Source organism: Heterocephalus glaber, unplaced genomic scaffold (genome assembly GCF_053883595.1).
Source record: "Heterocephalus glaber isolate CG9 unplaced genomic scaffold, H.glaber_assembly_v1.0 deba00001610, whole genome shotgun sequence".
Taxonomy (NCBI): domain Eukaryota; kingdom Metazoa; phylum Chordata; class Mammalia; order Rodentia; family Bathyergidae; genus Heterocephalus; species Heterocephalus glaber.
This window is the reverse complement of record NW_028258381.1, coordinates 15,236,901-15,259,609: the sequence shown is the minus strand read 5'-3', so window position 1 is coordinate 15,259,609 and position 22,709 is coordinate 15,236,901. Positions and strand designations below refer to the sequence as shown.

The 22,709-nt window shown below is 46.1% G+C and overlaps 1 protein-coding gene and 1 pseudogene across 1 annotated transcript in view; one reads left to right on the top strand and one right to left on the bottom strand.

Annotated features, from left to right (window-relative positions):
* Positions 1 to 22,690, bottom strand: part of Nudcd3 (NudC domain containing 3) — a 94,026-nt gene extending 71,336 nt beyond the window's left edge. The window contains exons 1-2 of the mRNA XM_004839911.4: positions 22,181 to 22,690; positions 17,451 to 17,776 (exon numbers count right to left, since the gene is read on the bottom strand). Of these exons, the coding sequence (XP_004839968.1) occupies positions 17,451 to 17,776; positions 22,181 to 22,468 (614 nt within the window). The 5' untranslated portion in view covers positions 22,469 to 22,690. The remainder of the gene's footprint in view (positions 1 to 17,450; positions 17,777 to 22,180) is intronic.
* LOC147822618 (U6 spliceosomal RNA) lies at positions 18,731 to 18,831 on the top strand (annotated as a pseudogene).
* Positions 22,691 to 22,709: the final 19 nt, after the last annotated feature.

The window sequence follows — 22,709 nt, the reverse complement described above, 5'->3', positions numbered from 1 at the left end:
TGTACAGTGTATTTGTGTTATAAGCAAAGTGTTATTAAGTTTTAAAATTCTAACAGTTTATAAAGAAAATGTTACAGTAAGCTAAGGTTAATTTATTCTTTTGGGGGGTAAGAGGGTTTGAGGCAGGCTCTCACTACGAAGTTCAAGCTGGCCTAGAACTAACTCACCATGCAGCCCTGGCTGGCCTTGAACCCGCATCAATCCTCCTGCCTCAGCCTCCTGAGATTGGGCGTGTGCCACCACACCCAGCTAGGTTAATTTATTATTGAAAAAGAAACAATATAAATGGGCCGGGGATTTAGCTCAGTGGTTTCACAGCCTGCTGCACAAGCACAAGGACCGGGGGTTCCATTCCCCCGTATCAAAACAAAAAAAAAGAAACAATATAAAATCACTCAGAGTAGAGTAGCATGTAGCAGGCCCCTAGGCCTTCACACCTACTCACTGCTCACTTCCTGACTTGCCCAGAGCAGCCTCCAGCCCACAACTCCAGCAGCTCCATTCCTGCTGAGGGCCCACACAGAGCTCCACTCTGTATCTTTTAGACCCTATTTTTGGTATACTTTTTCTATGTTTAGATATATTTAGATACACAAATCCTTACTGTTGCCACAGTTGCCTACCACACTCAACACAATCACAAGTCCACAGGCTGGGAGTGACGAACTCTGCTGCCAGGTGAGCTTGGCATGAGAAGGCTCAGGACGCTGACAGGACTGAATCTCCTTAGGGTGCACTTCTCGGGACTTACCACGTTCTTAGGCAACACATGATTGTGCTTAGCTCAGACTGAGAGCTTTCACTATACTCTCTCATTTAACCCTACAACAATGCGCTCAACTAAGCACCACGGGCTTATTTCATACGTGAGAAGAAGGAATCTGCCCACAGCCAACAGCTCAGCCTGTCACCGCAAGCACTGAATTCAGGGTCTTCGGACTGCAAGACTCATGCTCTCATCCACACTCTAGGATTTTTAAAGAGGAAAAGGGACTGGAAGCAGGAAGTGAGAAGACGACAGTGGTGGCTTCGGAGGGTGAAGCAAACGACAAGAAGAGCAGCAGAAGGTACCTTCTGGGCTCGTCTACTGGGAGGGCTCAGCAGCTCCCATGAACACAGCAGCCCAGATTTCTGCTTCCGCTCTCCCATCAAGACAGCAAGGCTGCCTCCACAGCTGATGCAAGGGAAGATCATGAACTGAGAGCACTGCATGGTGCATGAGCAAAGAGACGCTACCGGGACACAGGGTGAGCCAGCGGGAAGGGTGACTTGAGAGTAAAGGTGACAGGTCCAAAGTTGTGGGATAAACACCCACGAGCACACACTAAGATGAACCACAAGCAAATAAATACCTGAGTGGGAGGAAGAAAGGTTCTGCCTTCTGTGTGCTCAGCAGCAATAACAAGAGGCCGTTTGGACAAAGCTTCCGCACCAGACCCCAAGAGTCAAGACTGAAGTGAAGTCATCACACTAAACACCACCCCACAGTCTGAACTCTGACAGAGCGACGCCAGCCAACCTGAGTCAGTGCAGTAACAAAGTCCCTTCTGAGGTAAGCCCCGAAGGAAGGGCACTCTGAAATGGCCACTCTACTTTTGTCCCCTGTTTTTGTTTGCCTCAGCCATTTCCTTGCCTATAAAGCTGACTTCTCAGCTAGGTAGCACACATTCTACTGCATAAAATGAGATATCGCCTGATTCCTAAATTATAAATAAAAAGTCAGTTAGATCTTTAAATTTACTGTAATTTTGTCTTTTGACAAGTATAATTATACTTAATAAATGTAGGATGATGGAAATAGAAAATCATTTAGCCAACACCAAAGTAATAATTGCTTTAGGTGAGCATAATCAATGGTTACTAAGATTAGTGGGCAAAAAGCATGTCGAGAAATACGATACAGGTGTTTACCTACCACCCAAGTAGCTCCCACAAGATGCTTCCTAATTACACAGGAAACATCGTAACTCCATGGTAGAAAAACATGGGCATGACCACCTCAACCAAGTCGTCACACTTGGCAGGACCTGGCAGGACCGGGGCACAGGGACGCCCACAGCCTCCTGACACAAGGTGCCGAGAACACAGGTCACCGCTGTGGAATTCTTGGCCAAAACAGCGCACATGAATATGATAAGGAAGCATCGACAACTATAGAGACCGCCACAAAAAGAACAAAGGGGGCCAGGGATTTAGCTCAGTGGTTCTGCCGCCTGCCTCGCAAGCTGGAGGGAGACGTGAAGACTCAGGCCACCCCAGCTCCCTCAAGGCACAGCTCCCAGCCTGCACAGATGCGGTCTACACAGACCTAGGTGGTGTCACAGGCTACCAAGGGAGAGCAGAAAAGGGGAGGGCACAAGGCAAGACCAGAGGAGGTGCTACAGCCTGAGGCTCAGCACCAAGGAGAGAGAAGGAGCCACAGGACACCACTCACGAGATAAGAGCAGAAAGTGACATGTGCAAAGTGACATGTGCACAAGTGTGAGAATAAGAGAAAACTTAAATGTTAAATGTTACTGGATGATGTGAAAATTCCACGGCTGATCATTCTGAACATGTTTTTCAGCTTTCTGTCATCCACTCATTCAGCTGTTTACGAAGGGCCAACGACAGGCCAGGTGCTGGGATCCCCAGTGACCAGATAGACAAAGGCCCTCCCTTGATGGGAAAGCCAGACAATGCCCAGTATGGACACATCCACAGTGATGTCAGCTCAGGGACAGTGATGGGGCCGGGCCCAACCCTCCGCACCTGTCAGCCGACCCCCCACATGACTCTGCCAGAAGAATGTGCGGGCACCAAGGGCCGAGGGAGAAGACACAAGAAGGCAGAGTAGACAAGGACAAGCATATGTGGTGGTGGACATGTGTGCAGCCACAACCTGCAGGCCACAGAGCAGAAGACAACTTGCCTAGGGGCACTAAAGCAGACAGCAGAGACGCTAGATGCGCATGTCATCAGGAAGGGGCAAGAAGGACAACAAAAGCGTGCCTAGGATCTCAGGTGCTCAGGAAGACCTCAGGAACACATGGAAGGGAGTGGCAGCAGGAAGTCTGACCACAGCGGTGCTGCACAGTCATCTCACTTCCAGGCCTGTCTGACCCTTGACCTGCACCCATCAGCTCAGGAGCTCGCTCCCCTGGACAAAAGCCTCTGCATGTCACAACGCCCATGCTCACTCCTGAGACCTCTTCTCTCTCCCACCTGCGCCCTCTGCCTCGGGGACACCCAGGCCACAGCATCCACACACTGATGTTTTTCAAATGCTTTTCGGTCCCCACTCTCCCCAGCAGCCCTGTCTCAGGTACACCACCTGTCTGGTGACATCACCCTCTCAGGGGACACAGCCAAAGCCCGCCTGATCGCCTGCAGAAGCTGTCCCTCCCGCGCATCAGCAATCCACAGCTTCATCCTGCCAGTTGCCTGGCAACAGAGTTTGAGGGGGAGAAAAATACACAGCTACATTTAAAATTCTAAGTGTGAAAAACACATATAATTTATTACTAAATATAGTCATTATATAGTAATAAAATATAATTACTGAATATAATAAATACTAAACAGTCTACACACCTAGAAAAGCCAACAAAATCAAGTAAGAGAGTATTAGAGACCACAAAGAGCATTCAGTATCAGTGTACAGGGCCTATTGAATAAAAACATTAAAATTCTACAGAAGAACACAGAAAAAGTCTTGACTATATAAAACACACCCTGTTCTTAGACAGAAAGACTCAAAAATGTAAAGATGTCAATTCTCCCTAAGCTGAAACATAAATATAGTATATTCCCAATGAAAATTTCACCAGAATTTTCAAATGGAAAAACTGATTTCCAAGAATAGTCAAGAAAAGTCTGGAGGAGAAAAAGATTACACACTAGTCCTCCCAAGTACTAAAGTGTATTATAAATCTATGGTAAATTAAATAGCTTAGTACTGGTAAACGAATAGAATCAATGGTTTAGTATCTGTAAAAACAGAATGAGAAAGGATGGAAAAGAAAACCCAGAAACATATACAAAACCAAATCAGAATCCAAGAATGTCAAAGTGAATGGCATTTCAAAGAAAACCAAAGAAGAGAAGAGCAGCCCAGAAACGGGTTAGAGCTGCTGGCTAGCACCTGGGTCGGATCAGTTTCCTTGAGAAAGCTGGTGAAACAAAGCTGGTGGAAACTCTGGGGCCAATTTAGCACATCCACCAAAATTAAAAACCCTTTGACCCAGTAATGGCTGTCCTGGGAATTCAGCCAACTGATACACATATACATGTTCCAAGAAATGCATGCAAGTTTATTTACTACAGCATTAGTGACAATGGCAGATTGGAAACAACTTAAGTACACCCCCTGGGACTTGTTAAATAATGAAGTTAAGATCCACCAGGTAGAATACTATACAGCAGTTAAGAGAATTCTTGGCTATTTAATTCACATCGGAGTCAATGGAGTGCAGCTGAATAAGCTCATGTGACATGCAGGCCACACACCCAGGCCTCCTGGCTCAGCTCTCAGGGAAGGGCCCAGCAACCCTTAAAGGGATGGTAGCAGTGGGGAGTCCAGGGTGATCATGCAGAGATGAGGCCAAGCCACCCCTTCTAGCCCCAGGAGACTGGAGGGCACCGTCCTTCCCGGTGCAGAAAGGGAAAGCCATGTGTGCACAGAGGAGCAGTGCCCAGCAACAGTGTGTGGTTAGTGCCAGTTGCTTATCAAGCACAAGTGTGCACCACACAGGGACATGACTAAGTCAACAGTCACAGATGTGCTATGTGTGCGCCTGCAGTATATGTACCAGGGGACCAAGCATTCACATCCTGCGCCACACACCCACGTGCGCACACGCACACACACACAGAGGTATAAAATTTACAAAAGACGCTCCTGACAATGGTGGCCTTAGGAATAAGAACTCATTCCCATTATATACTCCTGTCACTTCCAAAAAGTCACCCTTAATCCAACTCTGACTCACAGGAAACAGGACGGAGGACAAGCTAAATGACATGATGGGTAACAACCACAAAACTAAGGCAGTGGCAAACTCAACAAACCACCTGATTTCTTTTTGTTTTTACAGTGCTGGGGATCAAACCCAGGGCCTCAGGCATGCCAGCAGGTACTCTACACCGGGCCCTATTTGATTTCCTTAAGAGATATTTTGAGGGAGGTGGGGAGAGAAATAGAGGGTCAACTCTGACCCCTGGCGTTCACTGACTTATCTGTAGTCTAAGTCAAACAAATCTATTTTTTAAAATTAGGACATATGAGAAAACAGGAAGTTTAAACACTGGCTGAAAATATTAACAGATGAAGTGGTATGAGGCAGAATTTGTTTCAAAATAACACGAGAGGAAGAAGTGGGCTGCTGCTGAGGTTGGACAATGAGCATGTGGGTAGTTTTATATGTCTCCTGTAGTTTCTATTTCAAATTCTACCTAACAATTTTTGTTAGGCACATACTTTGGGGGAGAGGGACGGGTAACTAGGGATCGAACTCAGGTCCCTGCACTTGTGAGGCAGGCGGCGGAACCACTGAGCTAAATCCCCAGCCCATACATTATTATTTTTTCAGATAGGGTCTCACTATGTAGTCCAGAATGACCTTGAACTTACCATGATCCTCCTGCCTCAGCTTCCTGAGTGCTGAGATTACAAGCCTATATTACCTTTTTTATTTTTTTTGGTACTGGGGATCAAACTCAGGTCCTTGCGCTTGCGCAGCAGGCTTTGAAACCACTGAGCTAAATCCCCGGCCCTATATTACCTTTTTAATATAAAAAAAAACTGAGCATAATTATAAAAAATTCAAATAGAAGTTGGTTATTTTAGCTTAAACAGTATCTCTCAGATAATCTGGTAATAGCTGCTTCTTTCTTCACAGAGCAAGGCAAACCAAGCCATGTGCAGCCCACTGAGGCAGCACTGCTCCATTTGCAACAAGTCTGGCTCTACCTTCTGATTGGGGGATTTTAACCAAAACACTTGTTTGTGGTAGATCCCAATTTCCTCTCTGTAAAAAGAAAGCAGATCAGTGGTTCTCCATTTTGGTTTGTTTGGTTTGGTTTTCTGTTTTTTGAAACAAGGCCTTTGTATGTAATCCAGGCTGTCCTTGAGTAGGCAGATGTCCCTCTCCATAGCTTTCTACTCCTGTTTTTTCTTAGTACCTGCTTTGCAGCACACATCCTGTCCAAGAACAAGAGCTGCTCCAGGCATAGCACTCAACAGTGTACAGTGTAGACTCAAATGCAAAACAAAGCAAGAGTCTCAGGATACAAGGTTCAGCAAAACAAGAGACAGTGTCAGCTGGACAAGGTGGCACAGACCTGTGATCCTAGCACTCAGGAGGCTGAGGCAGGAGGATCACCATGAGTTCAAAGCCAGCCTGGACTACATTGTGAGTTCAAGGCCAACCTGAATTACAGAGTGAGTCTGTCTCAAAAAACCAAAAAGAGAGAGACTAACATTTTACAAATACATATACACATATATATATATACATGTTCATATGCAGAGAGAAGGCTACAGAAAATATACCAAAAATAAAGAATGGTGGGATTTTTTTCTCTATACACTTGCCTATTTTCCAAATACTGTAAATTGAGTATAATAAAACAGAAAAACAAAAAGCTTTTTCCTATTTAAGTAAAGAGAAATAATAGTAATAATAGCCAAGCATAGTGGAACATGCTTGGGATTCCAGCACTTCCAAGGCTGAGACAGAAGCATCAAAAGTTTGAAGCCAGCCCACTATCACCACTCCTGTTCAATATAGTTCTGGAAACATTAGCCACAGCAATTAGAAAACAGAAAGAAATAAAAGGAATAAAGACAGGAAAGGAAGAAGTTAAACTGTCAGTATTTGCTGATGATATACTTTACATAGAAGACCCAAAAAACTCTGCCAAAAGACTTCTAGACTTAACTGACAGATTCAGTAGAGCAGCCGGATACAAGGTCAACACTCAAAAAACAATAGCCTTCTTATACACAAATAACAGACTCACTGAGAGAGAAATTAGGGAAACAATTCCTTTTACAATAGCATCCAAAAAAATGAAATATCTAGGAATCAACCTTACAAAGGAAGCAAAAGACCTCTACACTGAAAACTACAGCACTCTGAAAAAAGAGATCGAGGAGGATATAAGAAAATGGAAAGACATCCCTTGCTCCTGGGTAGGAAGAACCAATATAGTGAAAATGGCCATACTTCCAAAACTACTATATAGATTTAACGCAATCCCGACTGAAATTCCAACAATATATTTCACAGAGCTAGAGAAAACAATCCAAAAATTCATTTGGAACCAGAAGAGACCTAGACTACCAAAAGAAATTCTAGGCAACAGAGACAAGGCAGGGGGTATCACAATCCCCAACTTGAAACTATGCTATAAAGCTGTGATCAAAACAGCATGGTACTGGCAAAGAAACAGACCCGAGGATCAGTGGAGTAGACTACAAGATGCAGAAACAACTTCAGACATACTCAGCCACCTCATCTTTGACAAAGGAGCCAACCACCCTCATTGGAGGAAACAGCCTATTTAATAAACGGTGTTAGAAAAACTGGATTTCAACCTGCTAAAGATTAAAACTAGACCCATACCTACCACCATGCATTAAACTAAGATCAAAGTGGATTAAAGAGCTAAATGTTAAGACAGAAACACTAAACTTGCTGGAAGATAAGTTAGGTAGAACTCTTGAAGACATTGGCATAGGAAAAGACTTCATGAACAAAACCTCAGTAGCACGGGAACTAGCAAAAAGAATCAACAACTGGGATCTCATCTTATAAAAAAGCTTCTGCACTGCAAGAGAAACCACCAACAGAGCGAAAAGACAACCTATAATGTGGGGAAAAATTTTTACCAGCTATGCCTCAGACAAAGGACTATCTAGAATATATAAAGAGCTGAAAAAAATCAGACCCCCCAAATTTAAAGACCCAATTAAAAAATGGGCATCTGGGCCAGAGATTTAGCTCAGTGGTTTCGCCGCCTGAGTTCAATCCCTGGTACCAAAAAAAAAAAAAAAAAAAAAAGGGCATCTGAAATGAACAGACACTTCTCAAAGAAGTAAAAGTAGCAAATAAACATATGAAAAAATGTTCACAGTTAGTTCTCCGAGAATAGAGTAGGGACAAGAAGGGACTGGAAGACTCAAAGCAGATAAATTAGGAGGTTTCTTAGGCAAGAAATATGGTGACTTGGACTACAGTGTTGGCCATGGAGGTAGTGAGATATGGACAAATAAAAAATACACTTTGAAGGAAGCATAAAAATGAATTTTTAGTAAAATAAACATGGGCACAAGAGAAAGAAAGAATCATGGAAGATATTAAAGCTTTTTACCTGAAAAAATGTTCAACATCACTGGTCATTCGAGAGATGCAGATGAAAACAACCCTGAGATTCCACCTCACCCCAGAAAGAATGGCTACTATCAAGAAATCAAACAATAACAAATGCTGGCAGAGGTGTGGGGAGAAAGGAATCCTTGTCCTTTGTTGGTGGGAGTGCAGATTGGTGCAACCACTATGGAAATCAGTGTGGAGATATCTCAGAGAACTAGGACTAGAGGTCCCATTCGACCCAGCTATTCCCCTACTGGGTATCTTCCCAAAAGAATTAAAAGAATCATATCACAGAGATATATGTGCACCCATGTTTATAGCAGCACAGTTCGTAATAGCGAAAGCTTGGAAACAGCCCAAATGCCCAACAACTGGAAACTAGATAAAGAAGATATGGTTTTTTTATAAAATGGAGTACTACTCAGCCATAAAGAATGACAAACCAGAGACATTTACAGCTAAATGGATGCATACTGAGGCCATACTCTTAAGTGAAATAAATAGAACACACATGTGTAAATACCAAATAGTTTCTCTGGTGTGAGAAACTGAAAGTGTAAATAAGGATTAAAATGATTCAAACGAATAACTGATAATTGGAAATAGGAATGAAAAGTCCAAAGGGGTAGGGGAAGTGGGAGGGGAAGGGGAAAGGAAAGAAGGGAAAAGAAAAATTATGAGAAAAGGAAAAAATGGAAACAAAGTCTTTGCAAATAGGGAAGGGTGCACAGGGAATGGGGAAAAAATAAGAACCAAGATACATCATGTGCAGGTACAAGTACCCAATGATAAATGTAAATGTGTTGTATACCCAAAATGTACCAATAAAAGAATTAAAGCAAAAATAAACAAATAAAATTTTTAAAAATAAATTTAAAAAAAAAGGTTTGAAGCCAGCCAGGTGTGGTTGTGCATGCCTGTAATCCCAGCACTCAGGAAGCTGAGGCAGGAGGATCACTGTGAGTTCAAGGGCAGCCTAGGCTACACAGTGAGTTCAGGGCCAGCCTGAACTACAAAGGGAAAGGCCCTGCCTCAAAAAAAAAAAAAAGTGCTGGGCTAAATCGCAAGTTGAAGGCCAGCCTGCACTACACAGCAAGACCCTGTCTCAAAAAAACATTTTTTTAACTGATTTTGCCACAGTGATTTGACCAAGGGTTCTGCCACAATGGGCATCTGAAAGAAAAAAAAAAATCTTCACCAGCAAAGATTCTGCTTAAAGATAAACCAAGGAACCCAGTTTCCTCAGGCAGTGGGACTACACAGAGAGGGTGCCTGTTACAGCTTGTGTCTAGGTGTCCCCCAAAGCCTCCTGCAGTCACAGGTGGGGCTTTTTCAGAGGTGGCTAGATCTAGAGTGTGTGACTCTGGGACTAATATGGTGCAATGCTAGGATCAAGGGCACTAGGATTAAGGGTGTGAGTGCTACCCAACCTAAGTAGCCTCCTAAGATGTAAGGGCTAGAAAGAGCTGTGGTCATCCCTTGTTGCTTTGCTACCTACTGCCTGCCATGAAGGGTTTCTCCTCTGTGATGCCACACTGCCCTGGAGCTAGCCAATTACGGACTAAAACCTCTACAAATTGTGAGCTAAATAAACTTCCTCTTTTAACTATGGGTGTTGGGTATTTTGTCTCAGCAACAAGAAAAGTAACTAAGACAGTTCCCCATGCCCAATGCAGCCTGCTTGTTCTGAAAGCCCAGCTGAGGGACACCAAGGGGCACAGACATCAGGACAGGTGGCTAAGTGCTGCAGAGTAAGTGTCAATGTCCCCGGACATTCACATGTTGAAGCTCTCACTCTCAAGGTGCTGACACCTGGAGGCAGGTGGTTCAGTCAGGGGGTCAGGGCCCTCATAAAAGAGACCCCCCAAGGAGCTCACTAGCCCCTTCTACCACGTGAGTTCTCAACAGAAAACAAGTGTCAGGAACCAGAAAGTGGGCCCTCAACACACACCAAATCAGCACCTGACCTTGGACTGCCAGCCTCCAAAACTGTAAGCAATAAATGCCTGTTGTTTATAAGCCATCCATCCATGCTATGTAATCTTGACATTAGCACCTGAAGGAACTAAGACAGTAAGCAAAATCAAAGAAGGGTGGTAAGAAATGGAACTGGGCACACACTGGAGTGCTCGCCTCACACAGCGCAAGGCAGTGAGAGAGGGTGGGAGTCTCTCCCAGTCACTGAAGACCTGTGAAGAGCCAGCCAGACAAGGGGATGTAGAGGGACAGAGTGCTGGGGAGACCCTGCCAAGGAGGTGGAAATGCACAGAGCATGAGGGGACTGGAGACGCCTCCAAGGCAGGAGGGAGACATCTGATGGAGATGAACATCTGCACTGGTGCCCTTAGGAAGCTGACATTTCTCTTCCAAACAGTGCCACTCCCTTCCCCAGAAGCACCAGGGCTCTGTACCAGCTGGCCACAAGGCCACCCCACCAAGAACAGACGAAAGGTCTCCTTGGTTACGTCTACCGTGATGGTTCACATTCAAGGACTTCCCAGTACCTCCACTCATGCTGCCACTCCTCTGCTCCCCTGTGCAGAGCAGGAGGGACAGCCCAGTAAGACGCAAGGCCAGACGCCCTCCAACACCAACAGCACGGGCACACCATGTCCCCCACAAGGGAGAGACACCCCGTCCCAGCACTCAGGACAACTGTCTCCAGGTGATAACCGACACTATTATTGCTACTTTTGCATTCTTTTTCCCTTTTTTTTTTGTTTTTGGTACCAGGGACTGAACTTGGTCCTTGCGCTTGCGAGGCAGGCAGCAGCACCACTGAGCTAAATCCCCAGCCCTCCTTTTCCCTTTTTGAAAGAATTCTGTTAATGATTTATATAAGGAAAAACTCAGAACCGGCACAGCCTTTTGGAGATTTTCATCAGCATCCCAGCAACACCACTGCAGCTGTTCTTCGGTTGCCTGCAGCGACACCTGCAGGTCGGGAGCCTAAACTGCAGGTGCTGTGCCAGGGGCAGCTGTGAGGGGGCCACCTTGGCCCCTACTGAGAGGGGACCCAGAGCAGGACAGTAACTCACAGCTCTGGAGAGGTGTGTGGTTAGGGGTGGAAGAGAGCTGCTGCACACTGTGTCCCTCTTCTTCCACAGTGCCAGGCAGGTCCACTGGCACTGGTCACTGGTCAGCATTTCTCAAAAAGTCTTCAGTAGGAACAACTCACAGAACTGTGACATTCCCTTACTAAACATAGGCACATTCTCCAATGTTCTCTTGTGCAAATGGAAATTTTTTGTGCCCAAATTCTCTCCTCTAAGGAGTTAAGTCGGGCACTATAAGCACTGAGGATTTCTTTTTTCTTTTTGGAGATTGGGTCTCCATATGTTGCCCGGGCTGTTCTCAAAGCTGTGGCTCAAGTGAGCCTTCCACCTGGGCCTCCCAGGCAGCTGGGTCTTCAGGCATGCACTGCCACACCAGGCTCGGCACTGGGCATTTCGGACCTTCACTGACATGTCCCAGCAGAGATGTTGGGGGGAGGGGAATGAGACGCAGGGGATTTAGCTCAGTGGCACGGAGCCTGCCTTGTAAGCTCAAGGTCGAGTTTGGACCCGGTACCAAAAATAAAAAAGTACCAGGGATGTAGCTCAGTGTGAAGGTCCTGGTTCAATCCCCAGCACAGCTGGGGAGGGGGCTCTTAGAAGATGCCATCTAAGACTTTCATGGCTAAACAAACTCAATGCCTCGCTTCAAAGCTTCAAAGAACAGGCTGATTCTCCTTTTCAGGACTAATGGTGATGTGAAGGTAAAGCCAGTGCTCCTTTACCACTCCAGAACTCCCAGGGCCCTTTGGCAGCGACTAACCCCACTCTGCCCGTGCCCTGCACACGGGATGGCCAAGCCTAGGTGCAGCACATCTGCTTACGGCACATTTGGGGAACTACGTTAAGCTCACTGTTGAGACCTACTGCACAGACAAGAGTCCTTTCAAACATCACTGCTCACTGACAATCCAGCTGGCCACCAAAGAGCACTGACGGAGATGTACAATGAGATTAATGTTGTTTTCAAGTCAACACAAAATCCATTCCGCAGCCCATGGTCAAGGAAGAATTTTGATTCCAAGTCTTGTGATTGAAGAACTATAAGCCAGGCACGGTGCCACACACCTGTGCCAGGGGATAGGGGTGTGTGGGAGGAGTGCAGTGAATTCTAGGTCAGCCTGGGCCATGCAGTGAGCTCGAGGCCAACCTGAACTACATCACAAGACCTGTCTCAAAAAAAACCAAAACCAAAACAAAATTATATTCCATGAGACTCACACCCACAATGATTCCTCTGATGGATCTGGGCAAAATAAACTGAAAACCTTCTGGGAAGGATTCACCATTCTAGATCCCATTAAGAAAACTTGTCACTCGTGGAAGGAGGTCAAAATGCCAACATTAACAAGAATTTGAAAGAAGCTGATTCCAACTCTCACAGATGACTCTGAGGAGTTCGAGACTCCAATGGCGAAAGTAGCCACAGATATGGTAAAAAGAGCAAGGAACTAGAAGTGGAGTCTAAAGATGTGCCTGAACTGCTGCAGTGTCATGCAAAAAACTTTTAACAGGTAAGAAGGCTTTCTTCCTCTTTGTGGTATGAAGACTGAACCTACTCCACAGCTGACTACAGTCTTTTTTTTTGAGAGAAAGGGTCTAAATTGCCCTGGCTGGCCTTGAAGTTGCAATTCCCCTGCCTTAGCCCCTGAGCAGCTAGGATTACAGGTGTACAACACCAGACCCAGCCAATCAAGTATTTTTAACCAAGGTATGTGTTATGGCTTGTATCTAGATGTCCCCACTAAGCCTCACAGAGTCATAGGTGGGACTTTTCGGAAGTGGCTGGATCTCATGTATGTGACACTGGGATCTAAGACCTGATGCTGGGATTGATTCATGGTGCAATGTCAGGATTAAGGGTGCCCCACCCTGGGCGTGAGTGGCACTGCCCTAAGTGTGGGTAAGTAGCCTGGATAGAAATAAGGGACAGAAAGTGTCACTGCTTGTCACTTACTCTTCTGCTTTGCTGCCTTCTGCCCATCTGACGTGTTTCTCCTCCACCAGGCCCCTCTGCCATGTCCCCTGCCTTGGAGCCAGCCAACTAGCAACTGAAACCTCTACAAACTGTGACCTACTTACTATAAACCTTTCCTCCTTTAACTTCACTTGTTGAGTAATTTTGTCTCAGCAACAAGAAAAGTAACTAAGACAGTATCTACACTGTTTTTGTAGATATAATGTATGGTATGCTTAACATACTACTGCAGAAGGTACACATAACTTTCTCTGTACTGAGAAATCAAAAAATTCCTGTGACTCATTTTATTGCAATTTTCTCTTTATTGCAGTGGCCTGAAACTATATTAGTCAGGGCTTCTCAGCTTGCAGACAGAAAAACAAAACCATTAGATCTCCAAGGCATGTCTATATTTAAGCATTCCCTTACTATGAAATTCAGAATTCTCCAAAACTTTTGCTGAGGTAATGCTGGAATAAATAACCCTGAAATCCACAATGCTACAGACTGAAAGTTTATGCTGCCCCTCACACACACTCCCAAATTCCTGTTGAATACTAACCCTAAGGTGATGTGATTCGGCCAAGAAAGCTTTCCATGCCTGGGCTTCGTGCCCTCACAGGAGACTGCAGAGTGTTCCCTCCCCTCTCTGCATGTGAGGACACAGTGGGAAGACTGAATGTGGGCCTTTGCTGGACACTGACTCTGCCTGCAACTTGATCTTGGATTCTGGCCTCCACAACTGTGCGCAATAAACTTCAGATGTTTGTAAGCCACCCAGGCTATGGTGTTTTGTTACAGCCACCTAAAAGAAGACAGACAGCTATGTTTATTCAATCTCCATCCTCCATGTGATTATTTTAATGCGAAGCTGCACAGAGAAAGAACTCCAGAAAAATGCTTAGGGTTCCCTTGAGTCTGGCTGAACACACTCTGCACACAGGTAGAGTGTGGCTCCATAGAGAAGGGAAGACCCTCCCAGGACACAAACCTGAGCTCACACAGGGCAGAGATGTTCAACTCTCCACCAACCAGGACAAGCAGACCTCACTGGACACCCACAGCAGTCGTGTCCAACCCACCAGCTGCTTGCAGCCCTGGAGAGCATGATATGCTGACCTGAAAGACTCTGAACTTTCACCTTGATATGATTTTTAGTGCTGTCTTTCATGACTTGATGGACAGTGCCCCAGTACCAGCTCACTAGGCAACACTGCACACTGCAGGGGGAGGACGTGCTGCAGCACTATGTCTCCTGAGCCAGGAACACAGTCAGTGGGATCAAAACCCACATGTGACAACAGATGTCACATGCACTTGTGTGACTTTGGGACTAAAACACAGCAATGACCAGTAATTATATTTCAACTTACCTACATATGTGTGGGTTTATAAAGAGGGTTTCTTGTTATTAAACAGACATATAAATTTTCTTATTTATTAAACTTGGGCTTGTGTTATTTTATAAAATAAAAAGCCAGGCATGGTGCCACAAGCCTATAATCCCAGCATGTGGAAGGCTGAGGCAGGAGGATTACCACAAATTCAAGGCCAGCTTGGGCTACACTGTGAGTTCAAGGCCTACCTGAATTACAAAACGAGATCCTGTCTCAAAAATAAATAAATAAACAATCAATAAGTTAATATATAAAAGAGGAGGTTTTGTTACTTGTACACATTAACTATATTGTGTATCTGCTATGTAGCCCAAGACAATCCCTCACTTAATGCAGCCCGGGGGGGCCAAAAAGATGGACACCTATGACAGTGAGAATTCAGAAGACACCTAAAAGGTCACGTGTTAGAAGGCTAAACTGGCCCAGAATAAATGGGAACGTGGACATGCCTTAACAAAGCTTAAGAGCAAGCTTCTGAAAGATCAGGCTGACCTGCAAACAAATTAACTGCCCGCAACAACTCTTCAGAGGAAGAAAACAAAATTCAAAAGACTGAACAGATAATATGTGTGTCTAACATCCAATCAACAGTTACCAGACACATAAAGGAGATGTGATTCCAAAATCAGAACACAATTCAGTAAACAAAAACAAACCAAAAAGAATGACAGAAAATGGAATCAGAAGATAAAGACTTTAAATAGATACATATAAATAAAAAGATTTAAAGGAAAACAACAAAGGCAGAAATCAAAGCCATAAGAAAAAATCAAAAGGAACTTGCAGAGCTGAAAAACACAATATCTGAAACAAAAAACTTATTGGATGAGTTTAAAGATTAGACACCAAAGGAAGAAAGATAGCAAACTTGAAGACAGGATGCTAGAAACTATGCCAAAGGAAGTGCAAAGAGAAAAGGGACGATACACACAAAACCACCAGAGCAAATCAAAAAGGACTGAAACTAATGATAAATAGAGTATAGTAAAGCAGCCAGAGGTGGGACTGGGGGTTTTATCACATACAGGGAACAAAAAATCTTGACAAACTTATCAGAAGCAATGCAAGCCAAAAGACAACAGAATGACATCCTTTTTTTTTTTGGTAGTGGGGATTGAACTCAGGACCTTGTGCTTGTGAGGCAGGCACAGCACCACTGAGCTAAATCCCCAGCCTCAGAATGACATTCTTTAAAATGATGGGGGGCGGGGGGGGGGCAACCTGAAATTCTATACCTAGCAAAAACATCCTCAGAAATGATGATGAAATAAATGTATTTTCAGACAACAAAAGCTGAAAGAATTCCTCACCTGCAGGTCTGCTCTACATGAAATATTAAGAAAGGAAATACCAAATCTGCCACTCTGTCCTATACCATCTTCCCTTTTCAGACCCCAAAACCTTATTTCACCGCCTTTTCTTCCAGAACCCCATATTCAAGACCTCCTCCCCTCCTCCACCAACTTGGATCACCAAACCCAAAAACTGTTTTCTCTGAACCCCATTATTTAGCTGGACCTTTAAGATTCCAGTTAGCCTCATCCTAGCATCTTTACAGAACCCATTTTCCCCTACTCCTTATTTTATAAGTCATCCTAAGTTGTTCATTTGACTTCATTAGGAATAATACTCAAATACTCCCTGAAAACAGGTCAGACAGTGCAAGGAATGGGAAGAACAAAGGAAAGTAGAGGCTGGGGGTGCCAACTTATCAAAAAAGAATGTAGATGTGCTCATTTCTACAGCACATATACTAAAAAAGAATGCAGATTTCCAAGAAGCAGACCCAGGATCACAGCTGTGCTGCAGACACTGCTGGCCCCTTTTGCTCCGACTGTAGGGAGGACAGTGACTTGTTCAGAGCACCTGGGAAACGTGTTCTGAATGCGAGTACAAGCATAGAATCGGACTTGATTCAGGGAAACCCTGTGTCCTAATCTAGCTCTGCCACTCAATAGCTATCTGACCTTTGGCTCATTTAAAATGCACAAGAGATCAGGTGTGATGCACACCTGTAATCCAAGCACTTGGGAGGCTGAGCCAAGAGAACTACCATGAGTTCAAGGCCAGCCTGGAATACACAGAGAAACCCTGGCTCAAAAAACCCAAAAATAAATAAATAAACAAACAAACTAAAATGAGCCACACTATTAGAATCACAGAAAAGTTCTACTGTTTGCCCAAGGTGCTGAGTTTGGAAAGTACCAGAGGCAGGATGTGAATCCAGGAATCCAGGCCTCTGCAGGTACACGTCATACCTTGGGACACCATGGGCACACAACCTAGCAGGTACTGACTCCTCCAAGGAAAAGAACAAAAAAATCAAGATCCTATGCCCGAGGTCCTGGGTTCAATCTGTGGTATCAAAAACACAAAAAAATGGAGATGCTGAACCCCATACACACAAATAATGTGAGGTCTTTGTGGGGAGCCTAATTTGGGCTCTGGCCCTCAACTGGCTGCATAGATCATTACTGTTCCTCACAGGGAGAAAAAGGAGGAAGATGGAAGCCAACTGAGCCCCCATCCTATTAGAACTGCAGGACTGCAACTGCAATTTACAGAGAGCTGAACAACGCTAAGATAAAGAACTGGTGTTTCACAAAGTGAGACCAATTATGAACAAACTCAACCACCAGATGCCAGAAGAGAGAGACAGAAGCTGCAGAGGAGCAATTCCTACCTGGGGAGCACTGGGGGTTCTGGGGCGACTTCAGCAGCACTGGCGACAGCTCCCGAGGCTTCTATTTCCTTCGAGCCCTGGATCCCCTCCTGCTCCGCATCCTGCAGGCCTGGCGGCTGCACCTTCTCTATTTCCTGAGGCCCAGCCGACTCTGTGGCAGAGTCAATCTCTATTTCCTGAACTGGGACTGGGACTTGTTCCTTCTCAGCAGCAGCGGTCCCCACAGCCTTGGCCTCCTCTTCTTCCTTTTTTCTGAGTTTCTCTTCAAGTTCCTTCCTCCTCTTCTCATCATCTTGACGGGCCATGTGATCAAAGGTTCTGAATACCTAAAATCAAACAGCAATCCAGCAATCAGTTCATTCACCCAGAACTGTACCACACATTCTTGAGAAATGTAAAAGCTGGTAAGCACAGAATTAAAAAGTAGTGAACGTGGGCCGGGGATTTAGTTCAGTGGTTCCAGCACCTGCCTTGCAAGTGCAAGATCCTGAGTTCGATCCCTGGTACCAAAAAAAAAAAAAAAAAAAAGTAGTGAACAACAAAAACAAGTAGTAAACCAAGAAACTTTGCCTTTGGCAAATGGAAATGCACTATAACTTTACCAAAAGCTGATAGGAAAATATTCTTCCACAGATAGGTTCCAATATCAAAAAACCAAAGCTCACAATATTTACATACCTAAAGGACACAGAACTAGACAGTCTTAGCTGTCATCATGTTAAGGCCCAATCTTGCTCACAATGCAAACAACACAATGTCCCAGTACTATGGGCTTGTGAAGGTGCCAACAACTCAGGCTTAAAATGAAAGATGAAAACAAAGAACAAAATGCACACAGGCTTCCCACCCGGCCACTGCCCTTCCCATACTGTGAGGAAGAAGAGGAAGCAGGAGCATTCAATGCCACAAGGATCCACCATGCGCCTATAGTGTGCAAGGAACACAGAACCCAAAGCGACAGCCCTGCCGTCTAAGACGCGACACTGGTGTGTGGACAAGTCCTCAGCCTTTTCTGGGACACGGTGATAGCCAAGAAGGTCCTGGGACCTCTTCACCACAAAAAAAGTGCAGTGAAGACAGCCACACGTGACAAGTCTGAGACAAGAGGGGCATAAGAGAGCCCCTGGTGCCCTGTCAGGCCGTGGGTGGGAATGACTATTTCTAGTGAAAAAAATCTGAGGAAGGAAGGGATCTCAGCTGGACTCAACAGGCGCAGCCTCCACAGGGACCCTGGAGGGACCCACAGCGCCAAGAAGTAGGCTGATAGAGAAGCAGCAAGAGTGCTGGCTTTGGCAGCACTAAAATTGGAACGATACAGAGAAGATTAGCGTGGCCCCTGTGAAAGGAAGACACGCAAATTCGTGAAGCATTCCATATTTAAATAAATAAATAAACAAACAAACAAACAAACAAACAGCAGCAAGAGCCAGGCATGGAGGAGCACACCCCGTGATCAAGCACTGGGGAGGCTGATGTAGGAGGCTCACTGAGAGTTCGAGGCCAGGCTGGGGTAGAGTATAGTGAGTTCAAGTCCACCCTGAACTACACAGCAAGACCCTGTCTCAAAAAAGGAAATAAAAGCAAGAGCAGCAAGAATGCCTGCAGTAGCTGGAAGGAGGCAAGGCTAGGAGACCAACCTGAGACCTGGCTGGGAGGGTTAGGCTGTAGCAGACATCCAGAACAGCCAGTGCACTGCCCAGGAAGAAGAGGAAACAAAAGATGGGTGCTAACATACGAACTGTGCCAGATGCTTCTACAAAACCCTCAACCCTTCCCCCCACTAAGAATCCTGTGGAAACGTCAGCACCAACACTGCAAAGATGAGAGAAATAAGGGTTGGAAAAGTTAGGTAACTTGCCCACAGTTCTGCCAAGTGAAAGGCAGCAGTAAAAGTTACATCCGACACAGCAAACAGTGAAAGACAACACAGGCAAGGGAAAACAGACTCCTAAAAGGTTAAAACCTGGAAACACCCCAGGTCCATTTCTCCACCACAGACAACCTGAAGCCCTAACTTGCTTGCTGTCTACATTCACGCAAAGCCACTCCAGCACACCATGCCCCAGATCTTCATCTTAACTCCAAAAGCAAAGCAAGCAGGGTTCCCTCTCAGAACCTGAGGCTTCTAACACAAGACTCCAGGACCTGCGACTCAGCACCCCCACCTCCTCTGACTGCCCCTGCACCACCCAGGAGCTCTGTCACCACCACTCTCTGCTGCACACACACGTTCTCAGTCCAGAGTCAGACACCTGTGCTGGAAGAGATGGATCGAACCACCACTCAACTTTAGCTGACAAGAGGAGAAGCAGCCTCCCAAGATGTCCCAGCAAGTTACACGAGGAGCAGGATACAACTGGCTTCTAGAGTCTCTTATCAGAGACTTTACTAAGGAGCATTTCTCAAACCAGACTCCAGGATCAACAGAGCTATCCACTGCAACAAACGGAACCTTGATGTAAATGACTTTCCCTTAAAACACACTGCGATATTACAGAATGAGATGCAGTTTTCACACACGTCTTCCTGCTGAGTGTCCATCACACTGTGCAGGCTGTGTGAGCCCCCTGAACGAGCACACAAGCATGAGATGCCTTACACTAACTACCACATCCACTCCCCAAGATCCTAGGGGGAGGCTTTCAAGCTCCAGAAAACAGCAGTCCAACCCTCTCTTCCGGTGTTCAGAGAACCCAAGCACCCCATCTCAGGTGAGGGGCCCACAGGAAGGAGTCTTATGCCATGGAATCAGGAACAAAAAAACCCCTAAGACACAGATGAGTAGGGATGGGGGTGGGGGTTCAGGAGACAACCTACCCTCACGCAGAGATCATGCTGTGGCAGCACCAAGCCCCTCAGCTTGAAGTCCTACCCCATAACAAAACCCTTGCCAATAGTGAAATCACCTACAACTCTCCTGACCAATGCTCTTCTGTGAATAAAAGAATAGGTCCCTAGGATTCACCAAGACCTATCAAGGCATGTGTTTTGTTTGCTTGCTTGTTTGTTTGTTGGTACCAGGGATCGAACGTGGGTCCTTGCACTTTCAAGGCAGGCGGCAGGCGGCCGAACCACTGAGCTAAATCCCCAGCCCCACCAAGGCATATGTTTTTAAGTTCCGTGGGCAGGCCACCCACAGTGGCACCCACCTATAAACCCAGTATTCAGGAGGCTGAGGCAGGAGAATCACGGAAAGTTTGAGGCCAGCCTGGACTACATATCAAGACCCCATCTCTAAATAAATAAATACATACATACATGCATACACAGTTTAGTTAATGTATGATCACTATTCCAGTCACCCAAGTTTGAAAACTTGTATCATCTTTGACTCATCCTTCCCCTTCCTCTGTCCCTGCTCCCCACCGATCCTAACCTAGAAGAGTAACTTAATCTTTAGGAGGTGTTTTATAAATATTTACTAAATAAATGAATGCATTACTTCTTTTTTTTTTTTTTTTTTGGTACCAGGGATTGAACTCGGGTCCTCGAGCTTACAAGGCAGGCGGTGGAACCACTGAGCTAAATCCCCCACCAAGAATGCATTACTTCTGTCAGTTCACCCTTGAAACAGGGACCAAGACCAACCTCTCAGGCTGTGTTCTGGTTAAGATTATACCCCAGAACGTAAAACACTTGCTACAGCACATACAAGGCTCTTAGCAAATGTTCATTTCTCCTCCACATCTTTCTGCAAGCTACAATCATCCCAGACAAAAGTATTTTCCCTCTACAGTGGAGCAGTTAAATGACAGAGCCGAAGATTAGTAATCAGAAAAATGAAGTCTTTTGTTCCAGCCATGATGACCTGGAACATTCTAAGCTTTGGTAACTTCCTGCAGCACTGAGTAAAGTAACACCTGATCATCCCACAGCCTGTAATGACCCTTCAGAAGGTAACATGAAACACTTCATAGGTGGCAGAGAATTGCACGAAGCATCACCAACATCTCTGTCTTCTCGGGTTCCTACAAACAGGCTCAGAGCTCAGCTGAATATTTTCTTTCAACCTCATCAGAATCCCATCCCTCCCATGAGACTTTCTCCATTTCTAAACTATCGTTTCTATTCCTTTCCTTTCAACCCACTCACTCTATCACATAGGTGGCCTTGCAGAGCTCTGTTACTGTCTACATTTTATTTAACTATGTCACAAGTAGAGACACCTTATTTAAACACCCACATCTCCCTGTGGCAGCCGACAGGGTAAAATAAATGCTTACTTATTACTACATTCAAAAGTGCCCGGTCAACTTCATTCAATAAATACTAACAGCGCTTCAAACAAAAAATTTAACCCGGGATCCATATTTACATCCAAATGTAAATTTAATAACCACGACCAAGACCGTCTTCGACCCGGGAAGTCACCTCAGAAAGAGCGGCCACACCCACCGATCAGCACAAAGCCTAGGCCAATCCAGCCACCTCCGAGCCCGGCAGCTCTGCGTTGCACAGGCGGCGGCCTCCGGGAACGCCCCTCCTCTCCTCCCACAGCCCCCGGGAGCTCAGCATAGGGCCCGGCTGCTCTCACGGCCGAGCTGCCAAATGTCCGGTCGCGCTTCACATCACTCGCAGCGACCTGCGCAGGGTCAACGCCGCGACCCTGGGAGGGGGGGAGCGGGAAGAGAGCGGAGCGGGAGCAGCGGTCGCTCGGGGTCCGGAAGCGGGCCGATGGGGCGCGTAGGTGGCGGGGCCGGGGCCAGGACCCCCGCCGCCCCCCGCCTCACCTGCAGCACCAGGGCCTGCGCGGCGCCGGGCGGGAAGCCCATGCGGTCCGTTGGGTGACGCAGCAAGCGGTAGAAGTCGGTCTTTCGGTAGAGGAACCCGAAGAGGACGCGCAGGAAGTCCTGAACGTTGCCCACATGCTGCAAGATGCCCAGCAGGGCCTGGTCGTACAGCTCTGCAGCTCCCGGATCCATGTCACCGCCGCTGAGGGACGCGCACTCCACGGGCTCCGCCCCACAGCCACCGACTCGCCACTTCCGGCGTCCGCACCTAACTGATCCCCCGGACATCAAGGCCTCGGAACTTCCGGTCCGCGCCTGTTCCACCTCGCTGCCCCAAGCTGCTTTCCGGTGATCCCATTGCCCGGCGGGGCTTTCCCCTCAGCAGCCCTAGATTAGATAAAAGATTCCTACGTAGGACCGGAGGTGGTGCCTATGCGCAAGTAGGCCCGTACTGTATTTGCTGTGCGGAGGGCGCCCCCCCCGGGAGCCATGTTTGAAGCGGGCGGAAGGGCCATAGTGAGGGCAGGGT